The 27,820-nt window shown below is 41.4% G+C and overlaps 1 protein-coding gene across 1 annotated transcript in view; it reads left to right on the top strand.

The window, feature by feature from the left end:
* DRC11 (dynein regulatory complex subunit 11) overlaps positions 1-27,820 on the top strand; it is a 105,238-nt gene that overhangs the window by 35,775 nt on the left and 41,643 nt on the right. Inside the window, exon 7 of the mRNA XM_075285452.1 lies at positions 13,172-13,377. Within this exon, the coding sequence (XP_075141553.1) occupies positions 13,172-13,377 (206 nt within the window). The remainder of the gene's footprint in view (positions 1-13,171; positions 13,378-27,820) is intronic.

Here is a 27,820-nt window from a genome sequence, read left to right as displayed (position 1 = left end):
AGAGAATAATTCAGCATCTGTCTGCCATTTTGCCTGTCTGCAGGCAGTAATTCTGGTAACCACATGTCCCACTGTCCCACATGTGTTCAGACATCACATTGGAAGGTATGGCTAGATTACATCTATAACTGTACTATAACTATGCTCAAAATCGTGAACAGTAGATGGGAGAGTTACAGGTGTAGAACAAAGACAATGGGAAATGCTAAAGGCTATGCACTGTGCAGAATCAGGCGACGGGCAAATGCCAACTCACCGCAGGGAAGATTAGCTAGCAATAGCGCCAAATTGTAGAGAAAATACATGGAGTGGAAATCCACATTATACATTTATATATTCTGATAAGCAGCATTTCTAAAAATTAACATGCATATGTATTTTGATCAAATGTATGAGCCCACTAGCAACTTCACGGTGACCTTTAGTGGGTGCTAGACAGTGGTATAAGTGGCCATGACCCCCTACCTCAACCCTACAGCGAATTCTTGATAGTGATGGTTACGGGTGCTAAGGAGTTTAATCACGCTTAGTATGGTTAGGGTAATCTGTGGGTCTCCTTGGTTTAGGGGCTGTAATCTCAACACTGTTACCAGTGCTTATAGGTCCCTGAGACTCTTGGGCCCCAGTGCAACTGCACCCTCTGCACCCCCTCAAGATAAGCCCCTGGTGCTAGACGTAATGGCAGTCTGCAAGGGGAATGAAATAGCATCCCAACAGAAACCCTACTAGGAGGCTATACCTTCTTGACTGAACCACTCTACCATACAGGCACAACAATGGCCACCATGCTACATCACACCATGAGCAAGTGCAGTATATACTTTGTGCCTGAAATGTATGCTCTATATCAGGGATAGGGAACCTTCGGCTCTCCAGCTGCTGTGAAACTACAACTCCCAACATGCTCCATTCACTTCCATGGGAGTTCCAAGAACAGCGGAGCAAGTATGCATGCTGGGAGTTGTAGTTTTGCAACAGCTGGAGAGCCAAGGTTCCCTAACCCTGCTCTATATATTCACGACAACAAGATTGGCTGACAGTAACCTTCTATAATCTACAGCAGTGGTTTTCAACCTATAGTATTTTTTACCCTATGTATTTTTCACAAGGCCAAGCTCTATTCACTAATTCATTGGTTTTCAGAGAATTTGGAAAATTGTTGCAAAAGCCTTGTATTTTGCTATGATGCTCCTAAAAATTGTTGAAAATTAATGTAAATTTGCACCAATCTTTCTGTGCCTATGTTATCATTTTCTTATAGATATAGGTCCCCCTTTAGGACTCGCACTTCAACCTTTGTGCTACCCGATGATGTTACATTGACATCTGTACCTTTATTCCTTTATTAAAAATACAAAAACTGAACCTGAGAGACACCATTGACTATAATGCAGCCCATTGGATGTCCACTTTGTTTTTAATCAGAAATCGCCAAATGAAAACTTTCTCATCCAGTAATTTCCAATGGATCTGCACCGTACAGACCCTCGGAGCAGACAAGACTGTAACCTAACATGTATAAAAAAGGCTTTCTTCATTCACTAGGAATTCCAAATACAGCTGGGCAAGTGTGCTTATCTGAAGACAGGTTCGTGTTCCAGAAGTGGATACCCATAAATGTCTTAAGATGGAAATACCCATCCTAGGAGATCATATCTTATCTACATGATCGGCATATGTTCATTGCCTTTTACCATAATAGCATTTGCCCTCTCTTTATAAATGTCATATATTCCATTTAACCCATGCACAATAATTGCTGTTGTCTCTTTTACCTCTGACATTTTGGACAGTTAAGTAGCCTATACTGGGTGAACCTTGTAAACAACCACATTTACTAAAAGGCTCCCGAACAGTTCCCTTGATCTGAAATAATAAGCAGACTTCCTTATGGTATTTGCCACTTGTATTAATGCATTCCCAGATTTCGCTTGTGACTACTAATGCACATCAGTTTCTACGTGATGGGTTGTATTTATACAAATCTCATCTGTATGGATTATGAAAAGTATGGAATGAATTTAAGAGTAATAAAATAAAGACAAACTAGCATCTGAAGAACATAAGTTCTTTCCATAAACGTACAGTATATTACTCCCAGCAGACATTTTGTTACCCTTCACTTTTGGGATTGGGGTCGGTAGATAATCTCCTTCACTTGTTTCATTCATTTTATAGCATATACCATACACCATATGGGCCATTTACCTCTCTGGTGTAATAGAGTTTGTGATACAAGCAACATCGTACGGATTGTACGGAGAAGGTCATTTTTATAGCGTGGCCTGAAGCAATATGATGTGCTAAATTCATCTTACTCATGATGAAGACTCATAATCTATAGGACGTGCTAAATCAATGAGGTAACGTAAAGGATGAGGTGTATCTTGTTACAAAACAAACATCAAGCCGAGTCTTCAATCTGAATATATTTCACTTAAGTCAACACATACCGATGAAAACATTGAAAAATGGCCAAGTCGAGAAGGCAGATCGGACTGAAGAATGTCTGAGCCAGCTAAAAGATTTAACATTTCATAAACCATTGACCAAACATTGCTAGCCCCTGATATAAGTTCATTGTGTATTCGAGAGTGTTGGGTGGAACATTGTACAAAGTTACTACGGGCTGAATTCTGGTTCATGAGAAAACCTTACAAGCTTTCCGTCTCTAGGGCCTTCCATGGCATAATTTCAAGATAAAAATGTGATCTATGTTTTTCATTGTGGAGACCCTATCGCTAGTTCTTATGAAAAGAGGGTTCAAAACTCACAAATCATCTGGCAGCCTACAAAATCTACAAGAAGAGATTCCCAAACCACCAACACGGGGTCATAAGCAAAGTGAAAGGCATACCGGTAAAGAACTTATTTAACAATATATATTGAAATGGAGATCTATCGCACTTCACACATTGGTTTCAAATTGAAAACCACACACCATGAAGAAAGTCCGAGCCCATCCAGCGGCAGCTCATGGAGGACTCGTGTTGTATTATGGTCAGACCACCCTCACGACTGGTGGAATATGATCATCTATCCAACTGGAAGAGAAATTCATTCCCAAAGTGGGAACATTTTTTAATGAATTTGCGTGATTTTTGGAAGGAGCTCCTATAATGGATTGGTGCTGTGATATGTTCTGACAAGGCACTAATGTTAAGAGTAGAAAAAGTATATTCCTATATTTACATATAGATAGCTACGTAGCTTGTCTACCACGTACCAACACTAGAAGAGTCAATAACAAACACATATTGATGTGCAAAATTCTGCAACGTGTGGCCTTGGCCTTAGGGAAGGACAAATAAGCCTTATTCACATGACAGTGAAAAACAGCAGACACTTTGATCCAGGGTTTTTATACTGATTGCCAGATTGGAGTTAGGTAGGAATTTTTTTCCCCTGAAATGGGAAAATTGGCATGAGCCTCATGGGTTTTTTGCCTTCCCCTGGATCAACACTCTAGGGCAGGGGTAGGGAACCTTCGGCTCTCCAGCTGCCTTGAAACTACAACTCCCAACATGCCAGTGCCGCACCTCCCATGAGGCGACCTGAAGCGAGCGCTTCAGGTGGCACTGTGCCAGAGCCTCAGGGAGGGCGGCATTTTTGCCAACCTAAGCCAGTCCAGGACAAGCTGTCCTGGACTGGCTTATCACCGAGCGGTGGTTTGGGGAGGCCACTGGAGCAGTGCTGCTCCAGCAGCCTCCCCTCACGCTCAGGCAGAGAGCAGGCAGACTCCGGGCCTACTCTCTGCCGGCGAACGGGGCTAAGCCCCTCCCCTTCACTCGGCCACGCCCCTGATCCGCCGGCCACGCCCCCGATCCGCCCCCTCCTCCGGCGGGGGGGGGGGGCGGCTTTCTGCAGTTAGCCTCGGGCGGCGAAAGGAGCAGGCTCACCCCTGCAACATGCTCCATTCACTTCCATTGGAGTTCCAAGAACAGCAGAGAAAGTATGCATGCTGGGAGTTGTAGTCTTGCAAAAGCTGGAGAGCTGTACATTCCCTACCACTGCTCTAGGGGATTGTAGGGTTATAGGTTGGACTTGATGGAATCTTCATTCAACCTCATCTACTATGTAACTATGTAACTATGACTGCAGTTTTTTGAACACCCAATTTAAAAACAAAAGGAATGACTGAGTATATTCACATGTCCTTTTTTTGATGGTCATCAAAAAGACAAATGAGATGTATCTTTAGACCTGCGACTACAGAAAGAGCTCTCTCTTTGGGCACCCATCCGTGGAACAGATTATACTGTGTGGGGGCCACGGTGGAGCAAATTGTACTGTGTGGGCACCACTGTGCAGCAGATTATACTGTGTGTGGGTCTTCTGTGGAGCCGATTGGACTGTGTGGGGGTCACAGTGGAGCATAAACTATCATGGGTTTTAAAACATGATGTAAATAAGGCCAAAAATGGACCAAAACATCTATTTTTCATGGACATTAGTTCTAAGAAAAACTGAAGCAACGTGTTTTTCACTGTATTCTTTTTCCACAGCGTTTTTTATCTATGTTTCGTGATGTGGTGCTACACAGAAAAAGAGAAGTAGGAAGAACCTTTTTCACATTGTTACAAATGTCTATAATATACAGTTCTAAATTGCATTGCAAAAATATTGATCATAATCCAGTAGTATCGGCTTCAAAGCAATACAAAAATTAGACTATGCCAAACCATATAGATGGTGATGATCCGGGTTACAAAGATAAAAAGAAAAACATCGATAAATTGTAAGTGGTTACTTCCTTATGGCTAGAGGAGACAAGCAGATCAGAAAAATGAAAGCATAAGGGAGATAACAGCTATAAAGTAACAGCTCCATTCTGAAGTGGCCATTAAATACTAAACATAAAAACACAAAAATCATACATAAAAGTGTAAAAGTTCAGTGAAGCAATAGTATATTCAGTCCAAAACAAACACAAAGAGACTCCTCCAAACATCAGGTCGTAAATATCTGCAGGAAGGTGTAGGACTACCAAGAAGGCCATAAATCTACAGCACATAATATTTAGAGGGTGAATAAAACTGCTGTTGGCAACTGTCGGCACGCTCGCATAGAAATGAATGGACGTAGCCGGCACGCGGGGGGTTAAGCGGCTGGCTAGCGTCAAAGCGGAAGTACCAGGTGCATCCATTCATTTCTATGGTGCGTGCTGTTCGGATTGGCTGATCCGAACAGTACTCGCTCATCTCTAGTCACGTCCTATTTCCGGCTGTTTATTTTTCCACTGAAATGTATGGGAGGATCCGTGAAAATGGGTGACCCTCGGGTGCAAGACAGACTTGAAAAATGGATGTTTTTTTTACGGCCATTATGCACCTGGGTTGTTTGTATCTAATCTAAGCCTGAAGAAAAATGCACTTGTATTGGGTTCATCGGGCCAGAGAAATAGGAATATTCACTATCCGTTAAAAAACAGACATGTATATACCCATTAACTCCCATTGTTTTAAAAACGGACATGTAAAAAATGTTAAAAAAAAAACCAGCAGTGCGCATTAACAGAGTAACGCTAGGTTCAAACCAGTGCTTGCACTATGTTCGGGGATTCCATTCCCTTCTTTTTTTCTCCACATTTTTCGCCCTATTGGGGTGAAAACCACACAGACCCCATGATAGTCTTTGGGGTCCACGGACTTTTTTATGTGGGTTAGGTTTCCATTCAGGGGGTCCCCAAGTGGACCCCCAAATGGAAACCCGAACGGAGATGTGAGACGAGTCTAACAGAGCAGATAAACTGTAGTAGAGTAACTGTCTTTCATCATGTTTATTTGTCTTTGTAAGGCATCGTTCACATCTGCGTTGGTATTCCGTCCGGGGGAGTCTGCATGAGAACCCCCCCGAATGGAATACCGAATGCAACTGCAAGCGGTGTGCTAGTGAAAGCATATGGACCCCATAGACTATAATGGGGTCCATGTGCTTGCTGCCAGATCTCCGCAGGGAACATGCGGACAGGAAAGTATTTCACAATCTACTTTCCTGTCCACATGATTTGTGCGGGCAGCGTGTGGCAAGCACACGGACCCCATTATAGTCTATGGGGTCCGTGAGCTTTCACTGAACACTGCTTGCAGTTGCTTTTGGTATTCCGTTCGGGGGTCCCCATGTGGACTCCCTGAATGGAATACTGAATGCAGATGTGAAAGAAGGGTGACAGAAGAAAAAGTCCTAAATGCACATGACAAAAGCTTTTACTTCAGGGTGAATACAGACAGACTTTATGTCCATTGCTCTTATCCTAAGGTTAAGTTCACACTGGGTTTTTTGGTCTGGAACCTTAGGTTCCGGACCAAAAAACGGGTAGCCGCGACTGAATGCCGGTGCACTGCACTGGCATCCAGTCGCAAACTCTGCTCCGGATTAGGTCCAATGAATGGACCTAGTCGGGAGGAGGGAGTGTCTTCAGGCTGAATCGCGAAGTGATTTCAATGGGAGCCGTCTTTTTGGTCAGGATTTTGAAGTGGACACGACCTCAAAATCCTGACCAAAAAACTCCATGTGAACTTACCCTAAGACTTTCACAGGGATTTTCTTTTCACGTTTTTCTTTGATTTTGTAAATGGATTAAAAAAACACATGCAGTCTTAAATTAAACAGATGAATAAAGAAAGCAGCAGCGACAAACAATGCCCAAATTAACATTTTTATTCGTCATTGTGTGCAGACGCTGCTTTGTTTATGCGGGGGGGGGGGGGGGGGGAAGGTTAACCAGAAACAACACATGCAACTTCCGAAAAAAACAAAATGCCCTGTGGGCACCCAGCCTAAATGCCACTTTGCCACCTGTGGATATTGTGTCTGGTTTCCTTTTCCAAACAGATTTCAAGGGAATTTAACTGGATATAACAGTCACAAAATAAACAGAAATACTATAAAACTTCCTGTTATCTTCCTCTTCTTTGATCACACTGTCCCATTTAGATGCAACAGTGAATTAAATAAAATGTTGCGCCCCTCGTCCTCCATACCATTACTGTCGGCAGTTTGATGCACTTTCCTTGTATATCACCCCCATATGTTTCTCTTAAAAATGCTTAACCCTAATTGAAATTCTCTATGAAAACAAACAAAACTCGACTATTAGTTCTATCCAGAACTGGGTGTGGATGTTCTGTGCGGGGTTGTTGATATTTGCGGTAGGAATTTTGCCGTTTCTGGATACATTATTTTTTATGTTTTGGCTTCTTCTAGTTTAATCTGAAAATAGCAACTACCATGAATGTCCGGATACTGTATCTAATAGAATAAAAAGGGTCAATTGCCAAGTTAAGGACACCAGGAATGGGGGGGGGGGGTATTGTATGTATCTGGGGAGATCAGTATATTATATAAGGTTAGAAGTATTTAGAAATACAGCCTCTACAAATGGATTTGTACATACCGTACTTGTATTTTTTCATTAAAGGGGTATTCCCACGTCGCATACTCACCAGTCTTCGTTGCTGTAAAATCTTCTGTCTTCCTGCTTTGTTGCGTCATTGGTGGGCGGGGTTACATATGCAAAGCCCCCGGGATAGCAGCATCGCTCCTGCCACTGCTGGCTTCATGCAGGGCAGGAGCATAGCGATGTTGCAGGCATCTGTGCCGGTGTCTAATCGTCCCCGGCATCCGCCTCTCTATTACAGCGGATGCCGGGTCTGTATTGGCGGTCCCTTCCCCCCAAAGGGTAAACTGCCCCCCCCTCCAGGCTCCCCCCCCGTGCACTTAGCCCCTCCTCCCTCCCCCCTCAGAGCAGCAGATACATCACTTGACTTATGACCAGATAAGTCAAGGGATGTGTCAAAAAAAAAAAAAGAATAAAGTAAGATAGTGGACAAACAAAGCAGTTTTGCTGAAGCAGTGTATTTAGGAAAAGTCTTACATCCGCATTAACAAGCAGTATAGATAGGATCCTTGTGATGGGAGAATCCCTTTAAATCACATCCCAAGATCTGCATGGTACCATTAGGCTGGGGCTCTATGTGGCCCCAGCACCAAGCGAATCCCATCCACACATTGCAGAAAAATACGCGCGGTGGACATGCGGCGATTTCCCAATCCATTGCAGTTTTGGAAATCTCAGCATGTCAATTATACCTACAGAAACGCCAGTGTTTTCCCTATAGGTATAATGGAAGCAGAAAGTCCACAGAAGAAACTTCTGCGGACTCTGTGTGAAAAGCCCTGTGAGAAAAATGCACAAGTGAGATTACTCTTTTCTAGTACTGTAAAATATGGCAGTTTTTTTGCGATTTTGTTTTTTGCTACATTTCCTTGTCATGTTTTTGATACATTAAACTTCATCCAAAGTGAATGTCAGTAGAATTCTGTCCCCTCACAGGGCACAGCCATCACACACCTACCTAAAATCACTTTGGCAAATTTATTATTTATTTATTATTCTTACTTATATAGCGCCATCATATTCCGCAGCGCTTTATAGATATTGACAGTCACTGTCCCATATAGGGCTCACAATCTACAGTCCCTACCAGTATGTCTTTGGTGTGTGGGAGGAAACCGGAGTACCCGGAGGAAACCCACGCAAACACGGGGAGAACATACAAACTCCTTGCAGATGTTGTCCTTGGCAGGATTTGAACCTAGGACTCCAGTGCTGCAAGGCTGCAGTGCTAACCACTGAGCCACCATCAAATCAAATTCCATTTTACTGAGCTGCAGAGAAGATTATTTTTTTCAATAACATTTTTCAGTGCAGATAAAAAATCTAAAGATTTGCCATAATCCAAGAGCCAATGTAGGTTGTTAGTCTGTGAAGCCAGAGGCCTCCCCAGCCCCATTGTTTAGCCTAGTGCTTTTCTTTTCTGAGCGCCTTGTTTTTTTTAGTGCACTGCTTGTTTGTTTTATTATTTGGTGTTTTTTCCCTGCTGCTCTTGAGGAGGGAAGAGGGGGCAACACAATCATTTTCCTTCAACCTCTTAAGCAGCTGCATGTCAGGAAGTCAGTGACAAAGCAATGGCAATGAATGTTACGTGGGATCCTAACAAATAACACGTGGCTTTGGAAGTGAATGGTGGGAAGGGCACATAGGACAGCTACGGATCTCTTGTCTGACTCTGGGACACAAGGAGGCTGTCGGAATTAACTCCTGGCCAGGGGATATGAACCTGCTACCGCGGCTACTGCAGCTACTAATTAGTTTTCCTCCCAGACAATGAGGCATTGTACATGCCAAGCAGGTGTCTCTGGCACCGTCCCATGGTCATCAATGGTGAAATAGTATAGGGGCCATGAGGGGAGAAGACTAACTACACAAAGACTTCAAGTGAATAGAAGCCTGCACACTAAAAGAGCAGCGAGATGCTGAGCGGCTGAAGTGCTGTTCAGTATTATGGCTAATTTACCTATTATTTCTGCTTATATAAATATACTTAGAGTTTAATATTTTTAATTAAGCCTAATATTTGTATAGTTTTTGGCTTTTATTACCAGCACCAAAATTACTTCTAAACCACTTATGGTATATGGTATTGTAGGTCTGGTTATCAAACACAAGTTTTTTATGTGCAGTCCTAATGCTGAGATTGGGTTTACATCTGCGCTCGGTGTCCATCTGGCACAAATCTGTCAAAAATTGCTGGACAAAAAAATGCAAGCCTGATTTTTATGTCCAGAGATTTCAGTTAAACAGTATGATACCTGCCGGACCCCATCATAGTCAATGGGGTCCCCCAGGCTCGTTGGTGTCTGTTACTTTAGCCAACCATTGGTCCATTCTTTTGGTCCTCCAATTCCCAGTGCTAATATAAGCCGAGAGTGAGAAAAAAAAACACTTTTAATCCATATGCAAATGAGCCCCATGGTGTAGCTGCACCTGCCTAAGCAACCGTATTCATATGACATCACCACACATGATGACATGTCGATAATTGTGTTAGGTCGAGCTTACATCTGCGCCCGGTCTCCGCTATATCCAATCCAGCGGGTTTCCGTCTTCTGCCCCACAAAACTGGACAGGAGATGGAAATCCCGGATATCAGCTTTCAAACCCATTCACTTGACCCAGACTTGATTCACTGACCCACACAAATTATAATGCCCCCTCAATAACCCGCACATGCCCCTTAGTGTCCCTCACACAGTGTCATGCCTCCCTAGTGTCCCCACACAGAGGCCCATCACACAGTCAAATGCCCCTGCATGCATCACACATTAACCTGTCTTCCCCATGGCCTCTCAGACAGTAATATTTGCCACCCCACTGGCCCCTCAGACATATTATATACCTGTCCACCTCCAGTGGCCCTCACATTTTCATGTCCCCCTCCAGGTTGCACCCATAGTTTCAGCTCCCCACCCCTGGTTGCCCCCACAGTTTCATGTCCCCTTTTAGTTGTCCTTACCATATATATCGAACAAAGAAAGAAAATCCTTTAACACTCACCTTTCCCTGTTCCTCTGTTCTCACCTTTCTCGGATCCAGGAGGCTTCAGGGAGGAACAGGCAGGTTGTAAGAGATGTCACCTCCTGCTCAAAGACACCAGGGAGTGGATGGCTCCACAGATGAGTAAGAGTTGGGGCAGCCCAGACCCACTACCTGGAACTGTGGGACAGCAAATTCAGGACTGTCCTCGTGTCCCAAGGAGGCCCCACTACCGGGTGCGAGTTCAAAACCCCAGTGGAAAAACTCTTTGCAATGCAGGTTTTCTCAACAGTGTGTGGATGTAATTTGTTTAAATCCTTTCCCCTACACTTGTACTGTATACCGCAGCATGTGAATCCACCCGTTGCTAACCCACTGCAACTACAATACATGTGGCCTCAGCCTAGAAATTACTTTACTCAGCACTGTGACACAAAAACTCACTATGTTCACTATGACACTAACTGCCCCTACAAGAGGATATAAGTGGTTTAGAAGTGATATTGATGGTGCTAGAATCACTTTAAATGGTCCAGTACTAGTCTATGGGTGAGTATAGTTGGGGGGAAGTGGTGATTGTTCCTCACAGTTTAGTGTCATGGCTGAGCAGTAACGCCCCTGTGACAGTACAGGGCTATGGAAGAGTACTGTCGGGGAGGGCTTCCTCACAGCCCAGACAGACTGTCAGAGATGCCCTTCTGACAGTGGGTAGACATCAGTGCTGTTATACTGGCACTGATGTCTCCAGTCCCGTGGCACATAACGGGAAAGCACTGAATTCAGCGCACTGTTGGCTTTCTAGCGGTATATAAAACTGCTGGTGCCCGAGGAAATGAAAAGTCTTCTTTAAGCCAGAGGAACAAATAAATTCAAGGTATTATTAATTCCAATTTTTAAAAAATGGCCCTTTAAAAATGTTATTTCTAAGATTATGTAACAGATTTAATGATGCCTTGAGACATTTCACAATACAAGTGGCAGCCAAATTGTTGGAATAGTTCTCTTTGTCTCACTTTTGCTTCACCCAGTTTTGTAAATGCCACTCACAGTCCCAAAGGAACTACAAAAGCCATACTTAGTTACGACCCTTGAGACCATTTTAGTAAGTTTGTAAACTCCCCTGATCTCTATTTCTAAAGATCACAATGTCATTCCCTTTAGAGTCACACAATACAAAGCTCTGTCTCACAATCGCACTGCTGAATTATCCATTGTCACCCGTATCCGAAAGTAGGAGCCCCCTACCCCAGGCTATTCTTGTATCCCTCACAGCAAATACACATCACGCAGTGTTCTCAGTAAGATGGAGATTTCTTACAGGATCTCTGTGATTTCCTCCTAAGGCTGGTCTTACACGACCGTAGTTTAAGTCCACAAATGATCCGCAATTGAGGGTTTTCAATTGCGGACCATTTGCGGACACATTATAGTCAATGCGGCCTCATACACCGCCGGATATTTTATCCGTGTGCCGAGCCGCAACCAAGGTCCGCACTTTTTAGAACATGTCCGTAATGGCCGCAATTCACGGCACTGCACGGACTCGCCCATAGAACTCTATGGGCGAGTGTGGCAGGTCACAGACATCTGCGGAGTGTATGTTGATGATCCGCAACTAGTGTTGCTGATCAGCAACATGCGGACCGTAAAAGCATTACGGTCGTGTAAGACCAGCCTAAGTTTTATATACAGGAGTAACTTCAGGATCCAATTGAACCAGATCTTACACCTGGGGCAGTCTTTGAGGGCCATACAGTAATATCATAAAAGGAACCTTGGGAGAGGATGAAGATATGGGCTGCTGAGTTTACATGCTCTAACTATAGAAACAATGTTGATTAACCCTTTCAAGATCTTCAGATGCCGGGATTTCACCTTTTGGATTGCTTTATTCTTCTTTTTTAAATTCTTTTTGTAGCACAGATCAAGTTTTAATTACATCATGGAAGACAGACTTGCACATGCTCAGTCAGCGCCCTCTATTGGTGTGCATACTTGAGGCACTGGCTTTCTAATTACATCATGGAAGTCAGATTTGCATATTCTTCCCATGTTCCTTTGCAGTGGAGCGCTCATGGCTTAAAAGACTCCACACACCTATATGGTGGTCTCTCCTTATGGAGTGACGATATCCCCTCAATAAAATGTATGGTTATGCTAATGAATGATTCTTTCTGTTAAATATGGAAGGTACAATTTATCAATCTAAGGCCCCACATTGTGGAAAGGCAGCTTTTTTGTTGCAGATTTTGCTACGGTGTTTTGAGCCAAAGCAAAGAATGGCTACAAAAGGAATGGGAAATATCTAGGAAGTTCTAGTACTTCTACCTTCTGCCCTGTCTACTCCACGCTTTAGCTGAAAAAACCATAACGAAATCTACAAAAATAAAAAAAATAAAAAAAGCAAGGTGCATTTCCGCAATGTGTGGCCTCAGCCTCAGATGGGAGACACAGCCCATGTGTACACCATGCTGGGAGATGGACAGTATGTAGCAGAGAGGCAGGGACTCCTAACATAATAGATAACCTGGAGTCCCTCTCCTAGTAAATCCAGCTCACACATGAATTGTGTCTTTCGTGCAACACTTGGGTAATGTGAACCCAGCCTAACAAGAATGACTTAGGTCAATTTGACTTCTTTTTCACATTGTAACAGAACCAAATGCAATATACTGTATATACAATAGTTGTCTACAATGGGAGAAGCGATAGATTTTACTATGTCTTGTGCCAATTGTATAACCAATACCAGATTGCTGTTAGAAATGCCATATCACTTTACTGTTTTCCCAGGTGCCACCGGCACACTTCAACAAAATGAGCATGGCAGAGGTGTTTGCCAATAAAACAGAAGGTCTCCGGTCTGAGTTACAAGAGCAGTACGAAGCTGATTTCCAGCATGCCCTGGTACAAATAAAAGACAATATACGAGAGACAGAGGGATTAGACATTAAGGAAACGCTGCAAGACCAAATTCGCCAATGGTTCATAGAATGCAGGTAACAATGAATCCGATACAATGTGATCATCTGACTTGTATCTATCATAGGATTTCACTGTTTCATTTATTGCAAGGGTCTGAAAGTACTTGAAGGGCTTTTCCATATATCTAATTGATAAGAGTTTGTTGAGAACGAGCTGATTTATTATACTTTTATATGCCAGTTTTCTGGAGTGCAAAGCATAAAAAGTTGGATATCAGATTGGAGAGGGCTCAACACCCAGCAGCCTCACCGATCAGTTGATCTGTGGCACTGGGTGTAGTGCAATGTAGCCAGAAGTAAACAGCCCCATCTGAGCTGCAGTAACCTGGCATGATCCCCGCACAATGGATCAAGCTATATACTTTCAGCTTCGAACCCTGGGCTACTCCTGGCATCTCCTACTATCAGCTTACGTATCGTTGCGTTCAGAGCTGACCTAAGAGTAGGCTTATAGGAGGTACAATTGTGGCAACTATGTTAAGCATTGCTGATCCTGATCATCCTCACTGCTCCCATTCTCAGACGCATGGGACTATGACGGAATATGCTTGGCCTTGTATGTGTCATCGCGCAGATATCACAGATTACAATCAAGAGCATTTTTGTGATGAAAGTAAAAATAAATACTTTATATGACAGAAAGAAACAAACTAGCAAAAGCTATGCATGGGAAAGCGTAGTATACGTCCACACGTTGTATTGGCCCACACACTTAGACAAAACCACTTATATACATATTTGGTATCCCTGTAAAGTTTAGAAGTCGCTACATACAATTTGTGGTATGTTTAGTGGGTAAAATTAATTGCCCGTCTATGGAAATTATTTTTATCATTAGACATTTTTGTGCCTGATTCCAGACACTATCAACCCTTTAAGTCCTGAAATGAACATGATATTGTTTATACTGGAGTGCAATACATCATGTTATAAAAGTAATGTTTGCAGAAAGATAGTGAGACCAAGGAATGTTGTACCACATTTATTAAGCTATCGACACACTTATGCAGCTCTCAAGTGGCCATATTATCAGGGATCTCTGTAGTATAGAGCTCATGGACCTCCCATGATATAGCTGGACCAGGGGTGTAATTTGAGGGGGTGCAGAGGTTCACTCACACTGGGGCCCAGGAGCCTTAGCGGGCCCAGAAGCACTGGCATCAGTATTGAGATTGCAGCTTCCATCTGGCCCATAAACCAAGGAGACCCACAGATTACCCCTAACCATACTAAGGGTGATTAAACTCCTTAGCACCCGTAACCATCACTATGAAGAATTCGCTGCAGGGATGAGGTAGGGGGCCCCAGGAAAAAAGATTGCACCGCGGCACACAAGACTTTAGTTACACCAATGAGCTGGACCAAACTTATATGATCATTGTACACTGCAGAGACCTACGCTCAATTCAGACGAGCCACAGGATGTCCGCATGCTGAAGCCATAATAGCGACGCTACAATGTCCCTGTGTTATGGCAGCTTTATTCACTGTCTACAAATACCATGTAGGCCGTGAAGATTTTAATTCAGTGGGAGAAATCTATTATATCATCTATGCCAGAAAACTGATGTAGATGTGACGTGTTTTGGTGCACAGCTCAAACTTGCAATAAACTTTGTTCTTTGTGCTTTGCTTTAAAGACAGTGGGTGAAACAAGACAGGGATGCCTTCGCCTAACAGATTTACTATAATTTACACCATAAGACTGGAAATATAAAGATTGAGTCTTCAGTAGTTGATACCTTTTAATGGCAAACATGATGACAGATTGCAAGCTTTCAAGACTACAGTACTAGGTCTCTTCATCAGGCATGGTATCTTTATATTTCATATCCACTACCCAATATGGTACAAAGATATATTTTTCCTTATACAGAAGACTGGAGTAAATTATACCTAAAATATGCACCAGGCTCTGACTGGCGTAGATTTTAGTTTTGGTGCACAGGACTCCCCATGGATTAGGGCCTAATAATTCAGCATATTTTGCACTGGCATGGGATTGGATTAAGACTAGTGTTGTCTTAATATGCCAGAAAATTAAAGGAAGTTATACCTGAAATTTGAACCAGGCTCTGACGGGTGTAGCATTCAATTCCGGTGCATAAGAACCCCCCATGGATTATGGTCGGAGCCTCCTATGGTCGGAGCATCTTGTCACAGTGAGAGATTGGATTAAGACTGACAAAGGAAACACATCACAGTATTTCCTACAAGCTGAGATCTGGGGATCCATGAGAAATTAATATACAGCACTTTTTTGGGTGGGTGGGGGGGGGATTTTGTAAATTCTAAAGCTGGTGATCTACACTACCCAGGCCACGTTCATGAGAGGTCACTTAAAAAATGTATAGTTTCCAAAGATTAAGTAATGGCACAAATAAAGGACAGCCAAATATTATACTACAAAATTATTATTATTATTATTATTATTATTATTATTATTATACTAATTATTATTATTATGCATCTCCTTTCATCTGGATCTAACTGTATTTCTAACTGTTTGGTATTTATGGCAGACACGAGGAAAGTCTCGATAAACCAGGTGAAATAATGAAGACTATCTGCAGTCTCTTAACATCTGGCCCTTACTCTTGTTTATCTTCATCGTCTATCAAGTTACAGATGTGAATATATTAATGTCCTTGACGTGACTTGTTATTCCCAACACTAAGGAGCTCAACTTCCCTGTTTTCCCTTTTCAGGCAAGGCTAGGTCATAAGTCGTTCTTCTAGACATACAGTAGTAGGTAATGAAAACATCTCCTGCTAATAGAAGGATAGTCTCATCATTGTTATGGCCCATTGCGTAATCTTACTGAACCACTTGAGGTGCAACAGTAAAGATGAGGAGGCATTAAGCTCTCAGCATCTGAGACCAAAAGTGATTTAGTCAGGCCATAAAAAGTATGCAGGAAATATTCTGTAGAGACGTGTATACCTGTCAGTAATATAAGTCAGATGTTACATGCAGCATCATGTAGGATTTTGTCCAGTGCTACCTCTCATAGGCAGCCATCTTTCATTGACAACATTCATTTATTACTGTGTTTTTACATAATCCTCTTCTATGGCACCATTCATAAAACATTTGTGGGAATCCACGCTGTTACATTTGGGATAGTTGGATATATTTACCAGAATATCACTTATCTTATAGGGGGTTTCAAGACTTTGCAAAAATGGAGTCCAAAGGAGTGAAGTAAAAAAAAGTTACCTTTAGGCTGAGGCCCCATGTTGCGTCAACACGGCTTTTTTTGCTGCGGTATTTTAGCCAAAGCCAGGAATGGATTGAGCTGTAGGTAGAACTATAACAACTTCCTATATATTTCCCATTCCTTTTGTAGCCATTCTTGGCCTTGGCTCAAAAAACCGCAACAAAATCTGCAACAAAAAAACTGCTTTCCGCAACGTGTGGTCGCAGCCTTAGCCTAAGGCCCCACATGGCATAAATGCTGTGGTTTGGCCACTATGGAAAGGCAGCATCAAAAACCACGGTATTTTACTGTCCCTATAATAATAATAATAATAATACATTTTATTTATATAGTGCCAACATATTCCGCAGCGCTGTACAATTTGTAGGGTTCAAATACAGACAGAAAGATACATTACAAAGAAAGTCATTTCACACAATGTGACTGAGGGCCCTGCTCGCAAGAGCTTACAATCTATGAGGTAGAGGGGGTGACACAAGAGGTAGCAGGGGATTCCCTACAAAGCGAATCCCATCCACACATTGCGGAAAAGTACGAGCAGCGGATACGTTGGAAATCGCAGCATATCAAGTATACCTACAGAAACACCGTCAATTTCCCTATAGGTATAATGGAAGCAGAAAGTTAGGATGAGGAAACCATTGTGGACCTTCTGTAAAAAGGGATGCCTGAACTAAAGCTATGCATTGCCGCCGCATTTTCCCGCAGGGCTATAGGCCATGTCAGGCCATAGCTTCTTTTTTTGTTGCTGATCTTATTGGGGTTTTTGAGCTAAAGCTGGGAGTGGATTGAGTAGAAAGGAGAAGTATAAGGCTGAGTGCACAGGGGGTTTTTTGGGTAGTCGCGACAGAATGCCGATGCAGTGCATACAGTCGCGCAATCCGCTCTGGATTAGGCCCAATGAATGGGCCTAGTCGGGAGGAGGGAGCGTCTTCAGGCCAATGTGAAAAAAAGACCTGACCGATTCCCATTGATTTCAATGGGAGCCGTCTTTTTGGTCAGGATTTTGAGGCGAATATACCAAAATACCCTGTGTGAACTCAGCCTAAGAGCTTGTTCTATATTTCCCATTACCTCAGTAGCCACTTCTGGGTTTGGCTGAAAAAAACGCAACAAAATCTTTGATCATCACCTTAATTTTTTTAATAATTTGCAATGCGCAGTAGGCATCGCCGCTTCATCCAGCACGGCTTCCTGGTCCTGGATATCATTGCATTTTTGTCTGTTAATAATAATATTTTTTAAAGAACTTTCTTTTTTTTTCTTAAAGCATACGTAGAATTCTTTCCTAAATATACATCCAAGTAAAGAAAGTCAGTGTTATAAAAAAAATAATAAGGCAGATAAAGTGTAAAGCGTCCGTATTGTCTTTCATGTCCAACATCTTGATCCCATCAACACTCATTTAGACGTTTATATACCTAGATCTGATCTTACCATTTCAGTAAACAATAGGTTAAGGGTTTTTATGTGGCTGTTGGGTGGAGGTTTTATGGAAATATGTTCCTATTTTCCATTAATCTATGTTTGGCCTGCATTCCTGAGACATGCTATTCTGATTTACTCTTCCCCGTGCTCAGGTCTTGTGGGGGCATCTTGTGCTTGTCCTATAAGTCACAGGTATTTGGTTGTATTATTCAATAAACTTCATTTATTATTTCCAGTTTCTATCTCCATCCTGTAAACTGCCTGTTTGGCGGTCATGACTCCCATATATGTAATTGGCACTGCTATTTGTTCTATGTTATATAGTATATTACTGTGCATTGTGTGAGATTGAATATAGGGTAATATGGGATACGGTTTTAATTTCTGATAAAATCAGAGAAGCATAACATTTTTTATTCCAATACCATACTGTGAAATTCCTTAAATCCTGTATCTAATAATCCAGAACATCTGGTAATCTGAAATCCTGCTCTTATTTCCACCACAGAAATGCACTATAAGGCTGAGAACATACAGATGATGGATTCCTATGTATTCCCCCGCAAGGTGCTGCTGCAAAATCATCCAAAATTGGTTGGTTTATCTGCAGGAGTTGCTGCAGGTTTTCCACCGCCCCACCTTTGCATTGGGTGGGTGAAATAGGAACAATTGAGGTCAATCCAAACTGCTGTGGGTTTTAGACACGGTATGTGAATGAGATTTTTTGGCTCTCAGCCACAAGACGATACTGTATGCCACGTTGGGTTAGCCACCAGTATGTTCATAGTGACTAATCCGCTGCAATTACTCTGTGTATCCCCAGCCTAATGTGGAATCTTACAAGACCAGAAGCAGAAGACCGGCCATAAATAACCAAATTTTAGATTATTTTACCAGATCAGTGCACCTTCACCATCTCCACCAACTCAAGTTCTTGTCATGCTCTATTAGACTCCTTCCACTGATTCCGGGGCAGTAAGCGTTTTTCGCTAGACCCCACTGTTTCCAGGCAATAAGCTGGTTTCAGTGCCTGATATACTTTCTAGACTCCAAGTGGGCAGTGTCAGGCAGAAGCAGACAAGGCAGCCGTGACTAAGACCTTTGACAATGTCTTCCTCTTATTGGCATTATTTATGTGTAAGGCTAGGTTCACACTACCGTCGCTGTCCGCCCCGGGGTTTCCATTGTAAACTGGATAAGGGACAGGGACTGGACAGGGGACGGCTTGCTGGTGGTCAGCTTTAAAACCCATTCATTTGAATGGGTTTTTAAAGGTGACCGCCGGTGTCCATATGCGGCCTCTCCTCCTGGAAACCGTTTTTTTTTTTGTACAGACACAAAGTCCTGCCTGTACACCTTTGTGCCCATGCAACAAAAATGGTTTCCAGGCAGAGAGGCCGCATATGGACACCGACGGTCACCTTTAAAAACCCAATCAAATGAATGGGTTTAAAAGCTGACCGCCGGCAAGCCGTCCCCCGTCCATTGTAACCCCTGGGGTGGACAGCACCGGTAGTGTGAACCCAAACTAAGAAAGCACATACAAATTGCTACATAATTAATACAAATATATATATATATATATATATATATATATATATATATATATATATACTGTACATATATATATATATATATATATATATATACTGTATATATATATATATATATATATATATATATATATACTGTGTATATATATATATATATCAAAACAAAATGTAAATTATAATGTAAAAATATATAATCCCATGTGAGATGTATGACAAACGCTATCTTACCAGTAAATGGGCCTCTCAACACCCATGTGTAAGGACCTTGTTCCCTAATACAGGCCCATTGAAATAGTTGCAAAACAACAATAGAAAATACACAAATCTCAATTTATGACGATCACGATTCACGATCAAAGAAAACAATGGACAAGATTTTGGTCTCTCTGTTTTTATTGCCTTTAAAATAGAGGGGCAGCTGCATGTTCCCTGCACAGTTGGATTTAAGCCTAAGTGCGTGAAAGAGCAGGCTCATCGGAGATAAATGAGGCATGGAGCTCTGTGCGGGGCGGTCATAAATAACCCTCTGTGTCTACATCTCAGCATCAGGGATCATGTTTGGTTTTTATGGAGATCAACGGATTTGTCACAGGTATTTGTGGTAAAAATAAAAATATGTTAAGAACACTAATGTTTAGTAAAGTATTACAAAGTTTAATATAAGATGTGAGCACCTATTGCAGGGCTGGTCAGAGGGGTCCTGCGCCATTTTTGTTCTACATATCCCAAGATAAATGACATGAGAGTTGTTTATGCTAACCATAGCCGCCCAGTGGCCATCTTGTGTATTGCAACCTGAAAAGGATTTTAATGGTCTTGGTCTCGTTATATTATTTTACTTACTTATTTAGCGCCAACATGTTCTGCAGTTCTTTACAGACATTGTCAATCACTGTCCCATTTAGGGCCCACAATCTACATTCCCTATCAGTATGACATTGGCATGTAGGAGGAAACCCATGCAAACCCACAGAGAACATAAACCCCTTGCAGATTTTGTACTTGGTCGGATTCGAACCTAGGACTCCAGTGAAGCGGTGCTAACCACCGAGCCTCCATGCTGAGTCCTTAGCTATAGAAATGTCTAGTATATACATGTATAATCTAATGCAAAATATAGCTACATAAGCTAGACATTATTGCAGGTTTTATTTGTAGCGTCAGATTTTGAGATGTGGGCCTTAGGTTTGGCACCATTGTGGAAAATTAGATCCTTGTTAAATTTCCCATGATCTTGTAAATACAATAGTTACAGGCGTGAGCAGTTTGTGTTTCCAATTATTATGCTTCATACAATTACTAAACTATATGATATTCTACCATACTGTACCTGTACTATTATATTATACAACTAGTATACTATATGATATTCTACCATACTGTACTATTACAGTATATTATACAACTAGTATACTATATGATATTCTACCATACTATACTATTGTTTTATACAATTAGTATACTATATATGATACTATACCATACTATGCTATTTTATTATACAATTAGTATACTATATATTATAGCTTTCTGTACTATTCTATTATACAATTAGTATACTATACAATATTATACCATACTGTACAAGTGTTAGAAAGACATAAAGGGGTGCTCTATGCTGAGATATTGGAAAATACGGGGCTCAGAATTGAAGTTCATGAGCTTAGGCATTTACCCCCAATCTAATAGGCAGTAGAAGCTTCTGTTAAGATGATGGGGCCCCCTAACCTACAGGGATCCTGTGCATATCCATGGTATGCCTGCCCCTGATATAGGCCATAGTATCCTTTTAATGTGGTTGTATTCTGCTGGACCATTATTGTGTTAGAGAATCCTCTGGTACCAATACTACACTGGCAAGAGACAGCATTTCCTCCAGTGTACAGTATATAAGTAATTAAGATATATAGATAGATGGAATCATCTATTTTTTTATGTAAGGGAACAGATATTTAGGTTTCTAGACCGCTATGGTTTAGCTACAGGGTTTATTAGGCTGAGTTCACACGGGATATTTTGGTCAGAATTTTGAGGACTCAAGATGGCTACTATTGAAATGAATGGGAGCCGATAAGTTCTTTTTATGTTCTGGCTCCCGGAAAAAAGAACGGACATGCTCATTCTTCAGGCGGAGTCGCCTCTCGAATCCACCTGAAGACACACCCTCCTCTCGACTAGTAGCTGCACTGCACCAGCATCCAGTCGCAGCTACCCGTATTTTGGACCGGAACTTGAGACAGCCTCAGGTTTCGGACCAAAACACCCCATGTGAACCCGGCCTTACTCAAGCAGTGGTTCAATATAATGCTCAGTGCTGTATCTAGTCAGCATTCACATCTACTCTCACATGGGGTTCACATCACAATTCGATTTCCCCATGTTAAGCAGATGCATATATTCACAGGCCCAGCAACCACACAAGCGGCCTTTGTACATATGTTTGCCAGGGTGTGGGTGTAAATGAGATGGTGCTACAGATTTCAGTTCACTGGTCAAGATATGCATCTTAAAATGAGACAAACGTAAAGCTCTAATTTGAAGAATTCCGATTTCCATCAGTTGCCGTTACAGTAATTCTTCTCCGTTCGTTTCCCCCCACCATACTAGTTAACAAGACAAAATAAAACTTAACACAAAGGCCTGAACATCCCATCAGCTCCCTATTGTGCGGCATATAGTTACATGCCCCAGCTGCAGACTGTCTAAATGTATTTCTAGATTCCTGGAATGAAGGAGATTTAGGAGCAGTGCATGAAGTGAATTCTATGAACCCTCACAAGTCAGCAGAGACTTTTATACATAGGTACTGAAGCAAAAGAAAACACGAAGCTTGGGACAAAGGAGGCAGAATTCTTCACATGTTTCTATAAGCGGAAAGGGCTAATGAATGAATAATGCATGTCCCAACCGGGGAGCGAAAAAAAACTAATGAGTGAGTGAGGCTAGCGCACAGCCTGGCCTTGTAATGAGTGAGCACTGCGAGCGCTCGGCCTACCCTTCTAATGAGTGAGCGCTCGGCCCGCTTCATATAATGACGTGCCACTCAAATCTGTTTACTTAATACTTGTACAGGAATATTTACCAGGAGGAATTCAAGATGGAGTACTTTACGTCTGCCGAGACAATCAGCCAAAGGTTTAATTAATGTCTGGTCCTGCCCCCGTTACTAAGGTTAATTAAAGCATGTCTAGGATATCCTCATCAAGGCATCCCTCATGTCTCATGGACAAGCTACGTGTCTTTTAGTAGAAGCTTTAGTGGAGTAATAGTCTCATTGATAGATAATGTCTCTCAGTGGATGGAAGGATTTTCCACATTGAAAGGTAATATAGCATTCTATGACATAAGTAAGTACTGTATCCCAAGCCATGTGCAGCCAAGTGTAGCCCTTCGAGCTGTCTCCAAGCTCCTCCAACACATAGGCAATTAACAAGAGCTGGAGAGCTACTGTTGGACATCTACAGGGATAGAAGCTTTCACATTACTGAGTCTTCCCTTATTGGCAGTAAGTGCATTTCAAGGCCGCTCCACTAATTAATGGCCATTGGAATTCCCTATAAAGCAATCGCACATTTTGAAAGGCCTTTTCTCTTATAAAAAGTAGCCTCGCTCATTGAAGTTGTTCTTGCCGGCTTAACCCCTTAAGAACGCGAACCAGCTTTCCGTTTTTATATTTCCGATTTTTACTACTATCCAAAAGCTATAACTTGATTTTCCATCGACATAGCCATGTAGTGGTTTGTTTTTGTATCTTTTACCCGTATCATTTATTGGTCAATGGAAAGTATTGGGAAACTGAAAAAAAAGAAAATTGTAGGGAAAAAATCGACAGTTCTGCCATTGTTTTTTGGGTTTCAATTTTATGATGTTCACTTTGCAGTACAAATAACATGTTAAGTTTATTCTAAAGGTCAGTACTGTTACAGAGATACCAAGTGTATATAGTTTTCTATAGTTTTAAAACATTTTTAACATTTTGCGGTTGTTTTTATTGGTCACATTTGATCACTTTTTATTCAATTTTTATGGGAACACAAGGTAACGAAAACAACAATGCTAGGCATTGCGAATTCTTTCAATGTCCATTGTACTTGATCAATATTCAATTTTAATTGTTCTATTCTGGACAAGGTAATACTATTTATATGTTTATTATACATATGTGTTACATAGGATTTTTTTTATTTTGAATACTTATTTTTACATATTTTCAAAAAAATTTATTTAACATATTTTACTCTTTTTAATCCCCTAAGGAGAATTCAATATCCAATATCTTAATCACTAGTACAATATTAAAGTACTATAGTTTATAGCTCCAGTGACAGGTCTTAAAGGGGTTTTACAGGCTTTAGGATAGGTCAGTGAAGGTCCTGGGTGGCATTCATGTGGGCCCTACAGCCTATTCACTACTTTGGCTGGTCTTACACGACCGTAGTGGTTTTTGCGGTCCACAATTTGCGGATCCGCAACACAAATTTCCCTCTAAAAACTCATTCCACAGACGTCCGTGTCCAACCGCAAAGTGCATCTGTGTGTATCAGTATTATGCGGATCTGCAAAAACAAAACACACCACAAAACACACATGTTGACATCCGCAATTACGGATACACACTGAACATGTGTTGTGTGTATCCGCAAAAATGCACGCGCCCATAGACTTCTATTGGACCTTCTGTGCCGTGCCATAAAAGCACGGCCATTACGGACATGCGGTATACTGTCCGGAGCACAGTTGCGGCGTGCCACGCCGCTGACAATACCTACGGTTTTGTAAGAGGCCTCATAGAAAACTATGGGACCGTAAATTGTCCGCAATTTGAAACCCGCAATTGCGGACCATTTGCGGTGTAAAACTACGGTCGTGTAAGACCAGCCTTACCAAGTACAGTGCCATACACTTGTAAGTGGCTGTGCTTGGTAATGCAGCTCAGATCCATTCACTTGAATGGAGCGGAGTTGCAAACAGGACATGTAACTGATAAGCATGATGTCACATGGTCTGTGAAGCATAAATGACACTCAGGTAGCACCCCTGCACCTTTAACTGTAGGATTCATGGGTGTCGGAATCATCAATATAGGTCATCAATCAATAAGTCCCAGAACAACGGTGGGCTGGGGAGTCTTAATAAAGCCCCTGGTTTCTATGACAATTAATCTGCACCCCTTCGTGTTGTGTGGAAGGGCAATCGGTGCAGACAGAGGAACCCTCTCCTTTTGTCAAACCCCTCTTATGCCACGGTATAAACTTCTGTGAGATAACTGTGGGTATCATGCAGCTTGCAGCCGACACGTATGCAGTGGACTTAGGTCCTGAGTTTGCGCCATATTGGAATAACATACTTCCCCCGTACATGTATGGAGTGAGCTTAGGTCCTGCGTTTGCGCCATATTGCAATAACATACCTCCCCCGTACATGTATGGATGATGCTACGCTGGTAAACTTGTGCACATTTCTTTATCCAGACGAACTTTGTCTTAATAACAACATCGTTCCAAAGCCCTCGCCATGTGATTTTAGCCACACAATGGTTTTCCTCAGCCCCATTTATTTCTATGTATCTGTAATGACATAGAAGGTTGAGCGCCCATTGTATTTAAAGGAAATAGTCTGAGGAAATCCAGGAGAAGTTTATAAGACAGAAGGATGTAATATTAGATGTTATTTTTGCCTGCAACAAGTCCCCACTAGTTTGGAATATTTCCTACATTGTAAAGGCAGGTCGGTGCATTCCCAGTATCCGTGGTCTAAAACTCACTCACGTGGGAGCTATATTATTTCATTTTTACTTTTGAAACTACATTTTCTATAATCCCAATGCATTTTTGTATTGGAAGTGAGGCCAAACAGGACGTGTACTGCTTTTATTAATACAATTCACTTTTGTGGTTCACCTCAACCCCTCGGAATAGAGGTACTCGGCAGGATTTGATCTTTCCATAAGCTCCTTTGGTTGGATGGATATTACTAAAACATGCAAGCTTTCACATTTTAAATCGCTATTTTGAAGATATACACAATAGGGAAAAAATGTAGTCTCTGAGTGACTACAATTTTTGAGGGTGACATGTGAGGACCCACTAATGTTCCAAAAGAAGTCCACAAAGAATTTCAGACATCTGGACTCAATGCTCTTTATGGGGTGACACTGGATTTGTAGGTGGAAAGGGACCTTTATGGAGCTTCTGTACGTAAGATTTATAGGCTTGCTGACACTAATGAACAAGTTAGGGCAGTCAACATGGGGTTCGGATGGAAACGCATGAGCTCTTTTGTTTTTCATGCTCACTTGGATAGGGATAAATTGGAAGTATTGAAAGTTGGATGAGTAAATGGGCAGAGGACCTAAAGCCCTGAAGGTCATTTATCAGTGTTACATTTGTAGCTGTGATGAACATTTGGGTGTAATGGATGTGACATCTGCACACGGTCCTAGTTCTGATTACTCTTCTGAGATCTCTGTAGCCTTTTAACCCATCTCTCGGACCCTCCTGCACTCGAGGTATTTGTTTATATATTACTGACAGACAGCTGAATGTACTAAGACGATAGTACATATGTCACCATGTTACTTATCACTAGTAACCTCATTGTTTCTTTGTTGCAAACTGAACAGTTAGATGAGCGGGGCACTCAATGAGGATTGGTTAAAGAGAATACGTCACCAGAAGATGACCTATTTATTCATCAAGTTTTATGTTACATACATTTTTAAATAATTTTTGGAGATTTAAAAAAAAAATTTAAAAAAAACTATAAATCTAACTCCGACCACTAAGCTAAATAATATGATGTAACTTCCTTTTTTCTATTGGAAATTCTTTGCAGCGTCCACCTCACTTGTGAGCACACTGATGATAACAGCTAACATGAATATGTAGATATGGTTAAGGGGATATCGTCACTCCTTACGCCCTCTATTGGTTTGCAACACTGAGGCACCTGACTTCCTAACTACATCATGGAAGACAGATTTGCATATTCTTCCTATGTATATATGATAAGGCAAGAATCCAACAACAGAAAATAAAGCTGAAGTGGACATGTAGTTCCGGCTTATTGCAATCCAGTAACTAAGGTTATTTACCGTATGGCAATAAACTAGGACTACATGCTCACTTCAGATTAAGTATCAAGTGCTGGAATAATAGCACAAAATAAGCTAATAGCGCAAACTATTATAGGCTTAGTGGCAAGAGTTGGAATTGTAAGAGTTTTAGAATTTTTTTTAATATGGATAATATCATGGATAAAAAAAAAAAAATCACTAAAACTTCTTTAAAAATTATGTTTCATCTAAAAATGTGATTTAAACAATAAGTAATTTCCTGGCAACACTTTCTGTTTAATAAGTTGATGCCACTGTTGCAGTAAATTTACTCGAAAAGTGGTCACACTGCAATCCAACCTGCTCGATAGTGTATTTCCCTGACATTGACTGTTCAGCTCTCCTTGGCTGACTTTAATCTGTTATGTATTGGTGGTTTTAGATTTCTATTCTAAGAATCTGGCCAGTTATCGAGCAGCTCTGATCACGCCTAGGAGCCCCTGTTACCAGTACAACTAGGGTATAACATAGACACATTTGCAATATTTACAGTAATTTTTATTTCTTTTCTTTTTGCATAAATTCCATATTTTTCTCTCACAATAGATGCATTCTATATGTCTTGGTGTTGAGGCAAATATATTACAAAACATTTCAGAAGAAATATATTATGCTAAAAAACCTGGAACACTAATGTTGTATATTAGCAGTTTTCTGGGTGTTGTTATAGATTTGCATTCCTGCACATTAATGTGCGATGTCGATGCCTTAGGACTAAAGACAGATGTATTGTGTTATTCTTTTCGCTGCATTATGCATATAGAAGTAGGTCACAAATGATATATTCTGCCTCCTTTCATTTGCTAAGTTTTTATATTTTTCCGAGGGTAAGACTTTTGTATATATAGAACAGATCCCAACGCATTTCAGCACTTACACAATCTAAACAAGAAAAATGTAAAGCAGACAAATCTGTCATGTTACACTATAAAACAGGAGCTACGGGATTCCATAATAAGCCTATAATGTATAGCTAAGAAGCAGCTTAAAGAACATATTCATAACTCAGCTGAATCTTATGGATTTAGTCTTAGAGTGTTGCAAAGATTGGTGATGACATGTTTGTTACTCCTAGGCAGATCTGGTGAATATGGGCACTATATACTGTATCTATATAGGTTCTGCCCCTCCTCTGCAGAGCTC

Source organism: Leptodactylus fuscus, chromosome 8 (assembly GCF_031893055.1).
Source record: "Leptodactylus fuscus isolate aLepFus1 chromosome 8, aLepFus1.hap2, whole genome shotgun sequence".
In the NCBI taxonomy this organism is placed as follows: Eukaryota; Metazoa; Chordata; class Amphibia; order Anura; family Leptodactylidae; genus Leptodactylus; species Leptodactylus fuscus.
The sequence above is the reverse complement of the archived record's forward strand: the minus strand, read 5'-3'. Positions and strand labels throughout refer to the sequence as shown.